Source organism: Anoplolepis gracilipes, chromosome 4, assembly GCF_047496725.1.
Source record: "Anoplolepis gracilipes chromosome 4, ASM4749672v1, whole genome shotgun sequence".
NCBI lineage: Eukaryota > Metazoa > Arthropoda > Insecta > Hymenoptera > Formicidae > Anoplolepis > Anoplolepis gracilipes.
The window spans coordinates 13,761,841-13,777,696 of record NC_132973.1 but is presented as its reverse complement, the minus strand read 5'-3'; the positions used below and the strand labels follow the sequence as shown (position 1 = coordinate 13,777,696).

Genomic DNA, 15,856 nt, shown 5'->3' with positions numbered 1-15,856 from the left:
GTCCGACTGTATTACATTTTACGCTTATAAAAAAAAATGTGGAAACATTGATGATGAAACATTTATAACGCGATTTAGTATTTTAGAAATAATTTAGAGATACAAATCGATGTCAAAAAAAAAAAAAAAACACGGTACGCATTCTGCATGCAATTCCAAAAGTTGTTATCGCTTGGAGAATCCGGCGAAAAATAGTCCTGTCTTTTTCACGAAGTGAGCCTCCGGAGGATCCAACCAATCAGGATTCTTATAATTAAGTTTTCTGTCTAATCTTCGCAATGGCCGATTAAGCCAGCAGCGTTGGAATGCACAGGTCCAAATACACATAAACATAGCAATAGTACACAATTCCTGAAATTACATCCCGTCCGGCGGGGCCAAATGCCTCGTAGAAGATAAAAGATTCGCGATGGAAGCGGAAGGATTCCCGCGAGATTTTCGACAAGGATCAGAACGCGTTTCCCTTTTAATCTCGTTTTCATCCATCCACATCAATCTTACTTCCGAAAGCCGATGCATCCATGGATTTTGATAACGAGACGGCCTCTAACGGAAGCTGATGATTTCTCGATGACAACGTAATTGATACTCGCGGTGCGGAGAAGAAAACCAAGTGTAGTGAATACTCTTGCGTGGCTATATAGGGAATAATTTCTGTTTTACGCCAATGTGTTATGGAATTGCGCACAATTCTTGATTGCGCTGCGAGAAACTAAATAAAAATATTTCTGGCAAACTGAATCACCGCATACAAAAAGCATCGTCGTCAAAATGTATGTGGCATATGCGACTAGTGAAATATTTAAATTATATTGCATTTTAACATTTTATATTTCGACTCGCGTATACTACATTAAAGTATAATATAATTTGAAAGGTTTGCACACATTTTCTACATTTATACATATTTTCAATTTTATACAACGCTGCGCGTGTCCTTCATTTTTTTCAAACTGGAACGAATATCGATTACTTCTGACATTTTGTTGTAAAATCAGAAATAGGTACATACGAGTTTTTCTCCAAGAATCTAGCCTATATTATAACCGTTTTTATATTCATCAAAATGTCATATAACAGTTTAATGTTGAATTTAAGCATAAAACAGGTATACGATAATCAATCTTGCAAAGTAATAAAAATTATAATAGCATATTGTAAAATTAGATAAAAAGCATTTATTATGGGATAAAAAGAAATAATTAATTATTAAACGTTATCGCGTAGTATTTACGTCGAAGAATATCTTATATTAAGGGCACAGTTTCAGTTGTCGCTAATTGTGATACGTATATCACTCGCGACCGGATTAATCGTTTATCGGAAAACTAATCAAGTAACAGTGCGCGGAAGTGCGGGTTATGAATTAATCCGTTATATCCAAACATATGTATACGTGGGGCCGTAAACGCGTCGAGGTCAACGTGGAAATTATATCGGGCTGAAGGGGCGGGATGTTTTTCGTACCTTCGAGACCTTAATCCGGCGTCAGCTGCAAAATTCGCGTTGAGATGGCCGAATAGAGCGCCGGGATTTGGGGTGAACGAGACGAGATCTACTGCGTCGTTTCAACGGCGTGATCAACGACGTCACGTATCTCGCATTACCTTTCATGATGCCGTGGAACGGTTTACGGTCCCGGAATTAAGGCACAGAGTTAACATCGGTCGATTATGTTAGGTCGCGTTTTGTGCTAGTCTTAATTAATCCTGCCCACTTATTCCGGACTTTCACGGCCGACTTGAGCTGATATGGTACGTTTAATCCGCGATGTTTGGCGAAAGAGATAACGTTTCGTTCATTAAAGACTCTTTCTCTCTCAGACTGGCAAAAAAGAGACAAAGAAAGAAGAAAAATTGTCCTCTTATAATTATCAAAGATTTATTATTATATTTATTATTAGGATGAATTCTCCATTAATTATAAGTTAAAGTTTCAGTCATTTTTAATTTAGACGGAATCTTATAGATGGAAAGCTATCTCTCAATATTTTGGTCAAATTATGTATAATCTATGTATCGATACATTATATGTATTTTCGCGAGAGAATATTACTCTCTTTCTCTCTATATACAATATTTCTTCCCTCTCTGGAAAGTTTCCTCGTAAGACAATTGCAGCTCATGAAATTGAAAATAAGTCTGGTAAGAGAATTCACGAACCTAAAATAACGTTTACCATGAAAATTAGCCTTCCGACTTCTATCGAGCAAATCTGGACTCTTATAAGCAAAGTATAGCGTACATGATATATAGTAACGCGGTCATGAAATGGTACTCTTTGTACTATCTCGAATTTAATCGTTGAATTTAATGAAAGTGTCCGGCAAAAACTCAAACGTTTTCCAGGCTATTATTCGCGCGACCTGCAATGAAATACTCATTTAACGCTCGTTAAATACACGTTGGCTATGCCTCCAGCTCGCTCTCTGCGCGCTCGTGGTAACTGTAAAAGGTCTCCTTCCGATTTATTTCAACGCTACGCAAAAGACGGAGGAAAGTCGAGTCCCTCAATCGAGTCCCAAAAAACACGCGAGAGAGAGACAAAAGTAATTAAAATTCGCGGGATCGCGCCGATCATAACCAACCACGCTGTGTGTCAGTAGGGCTTTGGCGAAATTGAAATTCCATTTTAATACGTTTAACAAAACGCGAGAAGATTAAACGGAAGAATCCCGGGAAATTGATCAGCTGCCCGCGGGGAACACGCTAAGATCGATAGTCTGTCCCATCTAATAAACGCGGTCTCGCGGCATTTATTCCTAGCCACTTTTCTGATATTACAGAGATAAATGATCGGTGACGTGGGGACCCGAGAGAGAAGGAAGAAGAGAAAAAGGAGGAGCAAGAGGAGGAGGAGGAGGAGGAGGAGGAGGAGGAGGAGGAGGAGGAGGAGAAAAAGCCCAGGTTTTACCCGGATGTTGTCCGAATACGCCGCCGCGCCGTTTGCACGGAATGCACGTTGCACCGGCAAATTGAAAACGTGTTTGGCCGTGTATAACATTTAGGCTTCGCAAATGTTTTTCAATTCGACACACAAATGGCAAATGGTTACTACAAATATCGCGAAAGAGATCGAGAAATACCGAAATGGATGTACATCATGGATTTACGTCAGCTGCGCATGTTTCTACAAATAGTTGTCCACAATGTCACAGAAATATATTGTACTATAAACGTAACAGATATTAATATACTCTTATATCTTTCGACGCAAAGTTTCGTTTGTTCATTTTTGTCAAAGATTCACGATAGCGACGTGATTACGACGGTCGGAAGGTGCCGCGTGTCGACGTCATTTCCAGCCGGGAGATCGGGCGAGATGCCATTGTAAAGGGCACCTCGTCAAAACGGCGGTTGATTTCCGGGAAGATTAATAATCTCCGAACGGAACAGCTCTCTCTGTGCAACGCCTGTCCGCGCGAGAATTCTCTCTTTCTTCGTCTTCCACCGCTGAACGAAGTTCCGACCGAACTTTATTATAAAACTAATATTTTCCAAGTTCTATGAGGTATTACGATAGTTTTCTGAAAGGGCCTGCCAGCGCGAATGGCTAGGCGAAATGGTCCGCGGGGCGAAACTTCAATATTCGGCGACCATAACGACACCGACTGATATATTATTTCCTACAACTTCTACTCTCGAGGTTTTGTCTGCTCACCGGCCGGAAGAAAAGGAAGAAAATGCGGGGGGGGGGGGGATCGGCGTAAACAAGAAGGAAAGAAAAAAAAAGAAAAGAGGTGGAAACTTGATTAAGAATTCCATCCGCTCGTAGTCTCGCGTGAGTATTCTTCTTTCAAGAAACGAGAGAACCGCGATGCTTCGCGTAGCGTTGCGTAGCGAATTAAACGACGAGATATATATGAAGATTTAATAATAAAATTGCATTGACTCAAGTTTTTTTTTATGTTACATAGCGCGAAGAGCTCGAGAGAGAGCTCAAGAGAGAGAGAGAGAGAGAGAGAGAGAGACTCTCACGGTCCATCGCTCAAATTGAGCGTTCGCTACGGTAAAATAGAAACACAGCAAGCTCGATAACGATCACGGTGCATCGCGCAAATTAACTCTTTCGACCGGATCGAAATGGGTTCGCTTCGACGAATCCGACGTGTCAATAACGATCGATATTTTCACGACCCTTAACATGGAAGCTCTATATGCGCGCGCGTTCTTTATCCCAATGCATTCGCAACTCGGTATATTTGCAACCAGTTTGCAGATTCGAAGACTTGAAATTCTTTTATTCGCAAAGAGAATATCAATCGATATCAACCAATGGTTATAAAATAACGAGTAAAGAAAATTTTCAATTGTCAATGCTTTCGAGTTTTCAGTAAAAACTTTTGTAGTTTTCAAATAAAAAATATTATACAATATTCGCACAAATCTGTAATCTTAAGAAGTAATCATTAATTTTTATTTTTGAAATAAAATAAAAAAGGGAAAAAAAATTAAAAATAAAAAATGTTTTTTTATCATATTTTTTTTATATACAATCTTAATTTTTGTACATTATTTCTCTCTTTCTCTTTTACACTCGCGATTTCCATATTCACAACAGTTTCGCAAAATATAACACCCGCAAACGTATGCACATGTGTACGTAAAAAATTTTCACTGTACATTATATTGTTTATAAACTATACAATAGTGCAAACATATTCTACTATTATATATATGCATCATATTTTGTTTTTATTTTTCATTTTATTACAACGAAAATTGCTACTGATAAATTTGGCTTCATCGGCGGTATCGAATCGTCGCCGAGAAAATTCGTGGGAAAACGGATAGGAGATGTCGGGACAGCGGGAAAAGTAGGAGTCGGTCGCGGGGTCAAGGGATACCGTGCGACCTAGAGAAAAAGACAGAAGAGAGAGAGATAACGGAACCAAGAGACGCGACAGAGAACAAAGGGTGCTTATCGACGCCGCGGTTCTTATCCTCGGTAATTCCTTTTATTTTATCCGTTTCTTCTCTTCCACCCATCCTCCACAAGAGGATCTCGAGAGCCGATACTAGCACGACGTACAACCTGTGAGATAATCGGCCCGGGATCTAGCTACTAGCTACTAGCTACTCGAATGTAGACCACACTATTTCTGGACGTATCTCATAGGCGTGCGCAATCTTTCAGATTTTTTCAGATATTAAAAATATTTTTCCCCGAGAAAACGCGACATTAATTCACTTTGACGTAGCAATTTGCTCAACTTCCGCGAAAAAGCGACAGTAGCGGAAATCAACAGTAAAGTTTAGTGACTGACGTCACGGCGTAACTTCTAAATGACGTTACAAAAAGAGAACTAGTTGTTAAATCGATTGAGTTAATTTTTCACTTTAATTTTTGCGTCTTTGTATAAAAATAAGTTCGCGACTATGGCAACCAGGTTAAACGGAGAGTAATTTTGATACGTCAATTTCTATATCTTAATCTTGATAAAAAAATTTTCTTTGTTTCGTGTAAAAAGAAGTTACGCACCTCCAATGTAGAATATTTATGTTATCAGAGATATCTTTGAGTAAATTTCGAGCGCGAGAACGGAGTTAGCTTGAGAAGAGTTTTTTGCGAGACAATATTTAAGACTTACCGGGTGTAGATGACGTACTGCGAAATTGGAGTGTTGTGGGAATTAACACCAGGTGCCCACGATATATTCACAGCTTTGGACGTGTAACTTATGACAAGCGGTCGTTCCGGTGGATCAGGCACATCTGAAAGCAAATTGTATCTCTTATCACTTGCGATAAAGCTGCGATATGTAATCGTAAAAATTAATTTTGTGATTTATGATTTCGCCACGCAAACTAAGTCACGCGAATACTCACTGCACAATTACGTGCAATATACACAGTGCCTCAACTACTTTAGAAAGATATTATTTTGAAGTAGTTATAGTAACTGTATGTACGGGCGCGACACGTCTACAGATGACGCCAACTCACTTTTGTTCTTTAAGCTGAAATTTATTTTGTCCAAAGTTGGAGTCACGTAGTTGATATTTCTTTCGGCTATTTTCATCGATATCGACATGAAACGTAAACACGTAACAATTCTACAGATTCTTATGATATCTGTATTTCTGAAGCAATTTTCTTGTCACAAAATTGAAATGTTTCCTCGATCGCGTTGGCACTTCTAAACGCGTTATACTTTTCTAGCATATATTTTAAATATTAAATTTATGCATTGTGTGTATTGTTTATGTACGCTATAATTAAATAAAACATTAAAAATTATTGAACGTTATCATTAAAATTATAATTAAATCCATTCAATAAGAAAATATAAGTTGCAATTGATTTATATAAATGTGATTATTTACGTTTAAGCTAACAATGAAATTCAAACTAACATGAGACCAAGATTTAAATGAAACTAAATTATTGAGATATTTAACGTAAATTGTTGAGGCGCCTCAATCCGGATATAACCGTAAGTGGGTCTAACATAGTAATTTCACATGGTTGTGTAATCCAACTCGGTGTATAACAAACACGCCTCTTTCGCACGATGCATGAGATATTATATAATCACGAAAGTGTCTACTTGATCGGCTTTCATCTACTATGACGGTTCGATAATTAAGTCTTCGATCCAACTTTCGGTAGAAAAAAATCGATTACAAAATGAAAACAAAAAAAGAAAAATTAATTAATTAATATATGTATCTATCTAGTCATATTTGTATAATAAACAACCAATTAGAGAGCTAATTAATTATTACAAAGGAAATTAATTTGAATATCAAAAATTACGTTCAGAATATTTAATTTGCAAGTTTACGCGAGTTTAATCTACATCATAATTTTGTTTTTTTTTTTTTTTTTTTTTATAAATATTAGTATATATTCCATACATTTGTATTCTCGTGTCGTAAACGTGACGTATACTCGGTAAACACAATCGAGATACATAATATTTTCATGAAACTCTCAAACTCGAAGTCACTCATACGGGAGAGACACCGATCACGCTCTCTGCGGCGGCGGCGGCGGTGGTGGTGGTGGTGGTGGTGGTGGTGGTGATGGCGGCGGCCGCATCGGATAAGGCTCGAGCGTTTAATATGCACCGGCGTGCAGCGCGATGCGACGCGGCGAAATATAACATTGCGCGCACGTTGCATAAGATCATAAATGAGAGCGGGGACCTGTAACCTCTCAGGATGGAGTCGTCATCCTTTTCCGACCTCGGTCGCGCGTGCGCGACTCTTTATGTCGGCTGTTACCACGCGCCGTGACACACCCGCGCGAGAAAAATTTCGAATGCGACTCTTCTCGCGAAAGAAAGACAGATAGAGAGAGAGAGAATTTCACACGAATTACCGCACAACACCCGGCTCGATGTCAAGTATTGGATATAACGAAAAGTTATGAAACGGTGCGTATTATTCAATGTCTATATCAGCTGCATTAATTTACGTGATTTTTGCATAATTAAATGCGCACTTGTCCGAGCAATATTTGTATCAATATGACGCTCGATATGACAGAAAACTTATAACGAGATATTTTAATTTACCGTTTATTTCGTTGCATTAGCTCGTATGATTTTTACGTGATTAAATGTTCACTTGTCTGTGCAATTAATACTTGCCCAATTTATTATCCAGTGCATTAGCTGATACGATTTTTACGTGATTAAACGCGCACTTGTCCATACAATTTGTACCTGTTCAATATCGTTCGATGATAATTTCGGTAATATTAAATTAATTCTGCCTATCATATATACGGCACGCACACCTATGAAAAACTGTCATATTGTATTTATTTTGCCGTAATAAAATATTAGCAACATAATATCTCTTCAAATCGGGTAAATATGTACAAAGTGTAATAAATATCAACGAACTGTAAGAGCCATTCGCGATGGAAAACGGATGGACATTACTTACGCTTATTGATTTTTTTTTATGAAAAGCAAGTCGTCTTATAATTAATACTCATCATATATATATTAGACTCTTGAATAAACTGTACTTTTTATAATGTTATCTCTTGTAAAATTTGCATGCTTTTCGCGTATTTGCTTGTAATTCCGTGCGGAGATATACCAGAAAAAAAGAAATAATTAAAATGTGTAGAAATGGAATAAATGAAATTCACTATAACTGCGCCGCCGTCTTGTTCATGGATCTTTATTAATTTCACATAGCGTTTTTTCGGTCGATAAACGAAAAAAAAACACGAGCATATTACGCGCGTCTTGAGTGGCTATTAGTTTTTCTTCGCTCAAGCGAAAGAACAGTAACAGTGAAATAAATAGAACAGAATCATTCTTACTATAAGAAAATATTTCTCTTTGTATAATTTTTTTCATATAATCAGCCGACACATCCTCGTTTCTCGCGAGTACATTTCTCTTGATATAATATATTATAATATATTACAGCATGTATTAATCTATTCATGCGAAACTATTGCGTCTTACGCAAAGTTTACGTTGCATAAACACAAAGATGGATATAAATGGTCCAGTCTACTCTTCGTGATAATTTAGAGAGTTAATAAGCTGTATGTTACGAGTTTAAATAGAAAATTAATTATGTCACAAAATAAGAGTTATATTTCTGTTTTTAATTCATTACCCTGTATTGCCTGTTAAAATATTTTCAAAATCTTTTTCGATTTTTTACTACATTGCATTTGTTGCGTGACAATTGTTTCATTAATCTTTAACGTTTCTTTCACAGAAAAGAATTGGCATATAAAAGAAAAGAAGCGACCTATATTAACGAGTTAGCAAATATTTGAACAATAGTAAAAGAAATAAAAATGAATGAAAGAGAAACATTCTCTATATTCTTTAATCTAAAAGTAATTTTCATTATTATATAAAAAAGATATCTGTAAGGAAATTCTCTTTGACAGTTAGCAGGAAATACAGACTTATAATTAGTACTAAAGAGAAATCTCGCGACAATACCAGTGAACGAGATGTCTAACACTAAAAAAAACTTCAATTGTAATATTCCAACATTACTCGCTTTTTCTTTAAAAAGTCTTAAGCTCTCTCTCTCTCTCTCTCTCTCTCGTTTTTTATTAAAAAACTTACAAATTTACTAATAACCTTTCTGCGTTCATTCTCATTCATAATTAACTCCATTAGTTTATTAGTATCTGAGAGTTCCATTTTATTCATGTCCTTTACTCTTAACCATCGTAATCCCTAGATACAAAAATAAAGAAGATTCACAGGTTTTTACTTTCTTTTCGAATTGAGTTTTACTTAAAAAAACAATAAAGGTGTAAATATTTAATCCATTTTATACAAAAACAATCAAAAAATGCATTTACATGCGATATTTAATAAAGAAAAATTAAAAGCAATTACTAATCTACTCGTTAATTCTTGCCAGATATTGAATAGGAATTCTTTCTCGCAATCTCTTCCTTCTCCTTCTCTTCGATTGCCCATTAATTCTATACTATTTAAACAGGGTACACCGCTCCACCACCCATTGCGCGTTACAGTCTTTCATTAATAATTCATGTTTTCCGCTTTACGAGGTCAACAGTGGACGTTTCTTTATCCGCGCCGCAAGTCGAGCGCGTTACATCGCACAAAGCCACCGGCAGACATGAGGCAAAGTAAAATTGAGCGAATTGGGACGCGCGCGTTGTACATGTCTCGTTATACAGATTCATACAGTTTACATATTGTAATATTTAAATGATTCCAGAGGAGGAGAACAGAAAGTGTTTATAAATGCTTAGATGGTTAATCTTAAACCGTCGCAGCAGACATCGTGCAATAAACATCGTCAAATTTTTCACAAAGTAAAAAATTGAAACCGTCTAATTAATTGCGTTGCATAAAAATAATTACGTGATAAAAAAATAATACCTTTATATTGAATAATACATATATTTATATTGACTTTTATTATTAAAATGTCTCTCGCGAATAATTGACGACGTTCGACAGACGTCGATTGTTACGAATTATTTTAAATAAACGTAAATTAAGTAGGTGCGATACTCTCTAAAATTTGCACTTAAGTATGTAAACTAAAATATGCAAAATAGGTACGTGAGGTGACTAATTAAGTCTCAACGTAACGAATTAAAAACTCCAGTGAATTTACGCGGCAGTTTTTCTAAGCTAAAAAACTAGATGGTCTCCGCTTCTTCCATGAAATTAATTGTTAAAAGTATTTCTCGTTACGGAGAGTGACCGGTACGGAAGATTTCCTTACGGTGTGCGCGTGTTAGTGGCGCATACCAGGATAACCGCGCGTATGCACCGAAGGATGCCAACGTCGTCCTTTACGGTAGAATATAAATTCCTACGAGCGCGTTTAGCGGAATTTACGAGCGTCATTTTAAGAACTGTTTTGCCTTGCTCAACCATATGGTTCCCACGTAAATATCTCTCGCTCCGTCTCGCTGTTAAAACTCACTACGCAACCATTAGCCGAATTCTGCCTATTCGTGACGCGTAAATTTTTTCTTTTTGTCAATGTCATCAACATAATTAGCACTTTAGTTAATCGCGATGGAATTGATGTGGCTCGCGATCACTAATTAGAGTCGCTAATTAGACTGGCTAATTTTTGTCTTTCAAAAGAAATCCGTATCATGATAACGCATGTGTTTGCCCTACCATGTACAATTGATAATATTAATGAAAACTTTGTTGGATTATATTAATGATAACTCTAATACGGTCATTAGGATTGCGCAATGAAGACTTTAAAACTTACTATTTATTGGATATTACTTTGCAGTATCTACATCAAAACAATTTTGTTCGATAACAGCGGGATGAAAGAAAATTCTCTATTAAGTAAAATAATATTTCTATCAATAAACATAAAGAAGTTATTTTATATTCAATAAGAAGAAAACAGGGTGCGTACTAAAATCTTGTAACAAAATTTCCTGATTTTCTAGATAATGTTATTTAAAATTCCAAGTAAAGAGAATATTTTCAAAATTTTAATACAACTTTCTCTAAAATAAATTTTTTTATTACATATATTTTCTAATGTTTTTCATTCTTACAAAAGAAAAAGAGATAGAGCCTCTTAAGTTTCAAGTACTAGATTAATATAAATGTACTGAAAAACTGAATAACTCTTCTAAGATAAACATTTCCTTTTGTATAATATTTTCATTTCTTTTTCATCAAAAATTACAAAAAATATGTCCTTTATATTCAATATTATATTAAGATATATATGAATGTATAAACAGAATAAATAAATAAATAAATAAATAAATATATATATATATATATATATATATATATAGAGAGAGAGAGAGAGAGAGAGAGAGTAGACACCTTGGAAAACTACCGCAAATATAATAGATATCGCACAAATATACTCTTAAAAAGAATATTTGTCAAATATTTGTCAAGTAATACACATTACAAATGCGCATTTAGTAAAGTTATATTTTGATTAAAGCAGAAACTAATTCATCTACACATTTATTTTTATAATTATAATATTCAAATAAAATAAAATTAAGCTGCTACTTTTTTAACGTAGAGTAGGATATTACATATTTGCGGAAGCATCATCTAAAGACAGTTGTACGCGCAGGAAAATCGGTATGATAGATACCAATCGCGACGATGCTTTTGTCGAGATTCGACGTAATTTTTCCATAAAATATGCACGCTCGATCTTCCCATCGCGTCGCGTCGCGCCGCGGAAATCGTCGATATTTTCCCTGCGCAGCCGACACGTCCCCGTCGTTAGTCGAAGAATGGGATTATTGGGCGCGGAGGAGGCGCGCGCAGAGTGAAAAATCACAAAGTGTCCCGACAAAATTGGCCCATGGTCCATTCCCCGACTTAGGTGTTGCCGTCGTCGTCTTCGTCGTCGTCGTCGTTGTTGGGATATCGATCCGATCCATGGTGGATTTGCGTGGTCCTTTGTGTGAGGGGACGGTACCAGGTGCCCGAGCGAACGAGCCGTAATAGAAGGCAGTTTCCACGGAGTGCGTTTGGAAACACTAAACCTCTCTCGTCTTTCCTTCCCCCCTCCTCTCTCAAAAGTGGAAGGGTTTCCCTTCGTCTTTCTTCATTTTTTTCCATTTTTACCTCTCCGCTCTCTACCGGCCGTCAGCTTTTCTTTACATACGTACCATATATATTGTACATACGAGAGATTGTATATGAGAGAGGACATTCGCGCTTTAGGTATATGTCTGTCGTAGATATGTACAGCCCTCGGGCCTTCTGTACATTTACTACATTATATATATTATATATATAAAATACATGTACATATATCTATATGTGTATGCTGTATGTACATACATCCCGGCGCTATATCTAGCGAAATAATTCGTAATGCAATGGTAAAAAAAAAAAAAAGAAAAAAAAAAGAAAGAAGAAAATATTTCAGTATGAAAGTTGCACGGTTTAAAAGGTCGTACGACATGTAATGCGCTGCGAGTCCTTGTCGCGTGAATTTGCCTCCCGCGAAAATTTCCACATGCACGAGACTACATTACGGTTTTTTAAGTGAAACGTCCAATTCTCGTTTCCACTTATTTTCCATACACGATGGATGTATTATAATTTCTCCCGTTTATTGCCGACCGTGGATGTCGGGTAAATCTTTTACGCGACGCCGTTGTCACGCTTTATTCAGACCTTTTTCCAAATTATGTAAGGAGAGAAATATATACCGAAATATATATATATATATATATATATATATATATATATATATATATATATATATACACTTTTCTATGAAAACGCGTATTCGGTATACAAGACGTCAATTTTCCCTACTCCATGCTCCAAATTACCTGAATAACTTCGTCATGATCGCACTGTTGGAATTTCATGATCGCGCTTACGCGGTGATAGTGGTCGCGTTCAAAATGCGGAAGCAATGTCCATAGGCTGTGTGATGTTTACCGATAAATGCGTTGGAGTACATTGGCAACTTGATATTTCCCATGTATATACGGTCGGATAGCCGTACACAAAGCAATGCAGAATAAGCCTCCAATTACTTGCAACGAATAACACAATATTAACGCGACATAAATATTGTAATTAAATCGAACTGTATTAAACTCGCGTTAAAATACGTCAGAAGCTCAAAAGGCTGGCTGTTTCAAACCTCGTTCGGATTACAATATATCACGTTCGCTTTGTATCCATTACAATCGATCTAAACCCAATCTTGCAATCTTGATATTGCTCCCCTTTTTATTTCCAATTATTGGCTATTACGATGCTACAGTTTCTGTTTCTCCCTGTTCTATACACAGGTTTATCACTCGTTACAGAACGATCGCCCCGATGTATATAACACGATGCGGCATCCGATTCTCGGACACACCGTGTTATTTATTCGAATTTTCGTTTGCGGCTTCTGGCGCGGAAACAGCAAGCCGCTGCTGCTGCTGCTGCTGCTGCTGCTTTCACTAACTGACCGAACTAAAATGCAAAGCTTTGCCGTGGAGAGAGAAAGAGAGACGGAATAAAGTATAAAATGGAAAAGGGCAGCTATACGAACAAATCGCGGTGAATATCTGCCATCAAAAACAGCGTCGGCAAATTAGCGGTTGCGTCTATTTAGGGAACCAATGCGAGTGGCATAATATGTATATTCGAAATGAAAGCCGTGTCGCGAATATTTTCGACGACATATAAAACGCTCTTCCCTCTTTTTACAAAAAGAGAGATATACAGATATTCCCACAAGAGAACGACGACGAGGAACGATGGTATTTTCGTCGTAGGTCAAGAGAATTTTCACTCGAAACACGGTGAATTTGAAATTTTGCGAAAGCAGGAAGCCAGTGCTGTTACTGTTTGTCGACCACTCTCGCGTGAAACCGGACGGAATTAATCGAATATAAAACACGACATTAAGAAGCGATCGAAGAAGATGCTGGCTTTCTCATAGCTGAATCTTTCACTCTCTCTCTCTCTCTCTCTGTCTCTCTCTCTCCATCAGCTAACTTTTCGATATTCGAGTGCAAATTTCGCTCGGATATGTTCTCGTTCTCTTATTTCGTCTGCAGAATTTCTGTGCAAGTGGTAAAGTCTTACTCTGTGACTCTCATCAATTCATTCTCGCTCCATTTATCTTCGCGGAGATAATACGTAAGTGGAAAATCGAAAGGGGATAGATTGACAACAGATTTTCTTTTCTACCTCTTTTCTCTGCCAATACTTGGACGTTGCCGAAAGAGCAGGGAGATCGCAATCGCGTTTTGTGGATTGCTGTTTACACACGATGACAGGACATTCCCTTCGCAAATAGTTTAGACAGAATTACCGGAGGAGGATTTGTAATCTTTCGTAAAAATACATGTTAACCGGGCCGCGCGATGTGAAGAGGACGGAAACAACGATATCGCGTCATGGGCTTGCACGGGGAATAAAAAAGGAAAGAAAAAGAGAGGACGCAGGCGTATACTTTGCGCAAATATTTTACTTGCGCCTCGGATGCTCTAAGTACGCGGCTTCAAGTAGAAAGACAAATGTTAGGTGGTATAATCCATTTCTTGCTTATTTTTTGGAATCGCACTGCAGCAGCGAGAAGAAAAAAGGAAAATTGTTAAAATAATAGGATTATAAAAAATCTCGATATAAAATGCGTTTATATCTATCTTTGTAAGAATAATTACATTGTATTTCTTCGAATACATTCCAAACACGATTTAAATAATTAAGAGGTGCTCTATTTAACGTATGCAAAATCCATAAGTTTACGTCGCAAGAAACGAAGCGAAATTCGCTTGACTCTGATTCTCGCAGGGAATTATTATTCAATTTTGTTCAGCGTGACGGCATAAATGCGATGCGATGCGATGCGATGCGATGCGATGCGATGCGATGCGATGCCGAGTAACGTGACGTTCATTCTATGACATCCATCATGACGAAATTAAATCGCGCATGTAAATCGAGACGTCATATTTTACATTTACGAGTTAATATTTTAAGTTTTGCCCAGAACGAATATATAAAACCCAAAAATCTCGCGTCCGGCTCTTCGGTAAAAGTATGACCATTTAATTCAATTATAACGCGAGTGCTACGGACGTCAGATTCTACGTTTATTACTTTTTATCCTAGACTGCAGATTTATATGGAATTCGCCATACTTTCGTGGCAAGTAACAAGATTCATTTGCGACATTTCTTTTATTACGCTCGCGTTAATTATACTAAAAATCTCGAGTGCAACCTTTCTCTCTTTCTCCTGGACGACGTATAGGCAACGATTTATTATGTTGATCTGCCGTGAGAAAACTTGGCTTTTCCATGCTTTAAATATAAAATTATAAATTTATAATATAATTTTTTACCTTTCTCTCTCTCTCTCTCTCTCTCTCTCTCTCTTATTTATTATAATTTACTAGCATTTTAATGAAGAAAACAAGAATATATTTATTTTCTCTTAATAAAGTGTTTTAACTCTGATGTTTTAGCTGTTAATCATTCATATCCGTTAAATATATTGGTCCTAAATACATAAACTAATAATAATAAATTCAAGATTAGGGATAAAATAAAAGCATCAATTGAAGTGCGTGTTATTCCGCGAAAAAAGGAGCTCTTTCGCGAGAAGTTCCTCCGAGATCTCGAGTTCTTGCGAAATCTCGCGCCGCATTTCCGCGCTGTAATGCAATTCCGCGTGTCTCGCGTTTTTGCACAGAAGGAAATGTATCTTAAGCAAAAACTTTCGCGCGCACGTACATTCTCGCGATAACGTACTGTTACAATTTTTCGTGCACCGAGGAGTCTGCCAAAGAAAAAAATTGTTTGAGATGGCTCGCGTGTCGATCATGGTGCCGAGAAAATTCTACAATCTACATCATACATTAGCCTTAATTTACAAAGTGCCGAAAGTACGATTACGAGAC

The 15,856-nt window shown here is 36.9% G+C and overlaps 1 protein-coding gene across 4 annotated transcripts in view; it reads right to left on the bottom strand.

Moving 5' to 3' along the window:
* Nucleotides 1–15,856, bottom strand: part of LOC140665008 (putative receptor-type tyrosine-protein phosphatase mosPTP-1) — a 266,798-nt gene that overhangs the window by 58,640 nt on the left and 192,302 nt on the right. For all 4 annotated transcript variants that reach the window (XM_072890653.1, XM_072890650.1, XM_072890654.1 and 1 more), the window contains one exon: nt 5,591–5,714. In XM_072890653.1, coding sequence (XP_072746754.1) covers nt 5,591–5,714 — 124 coding nt within the window. The remainder of the gene's footprint in view (nt 1–5,590; nt 5,715–15,856) is intronic.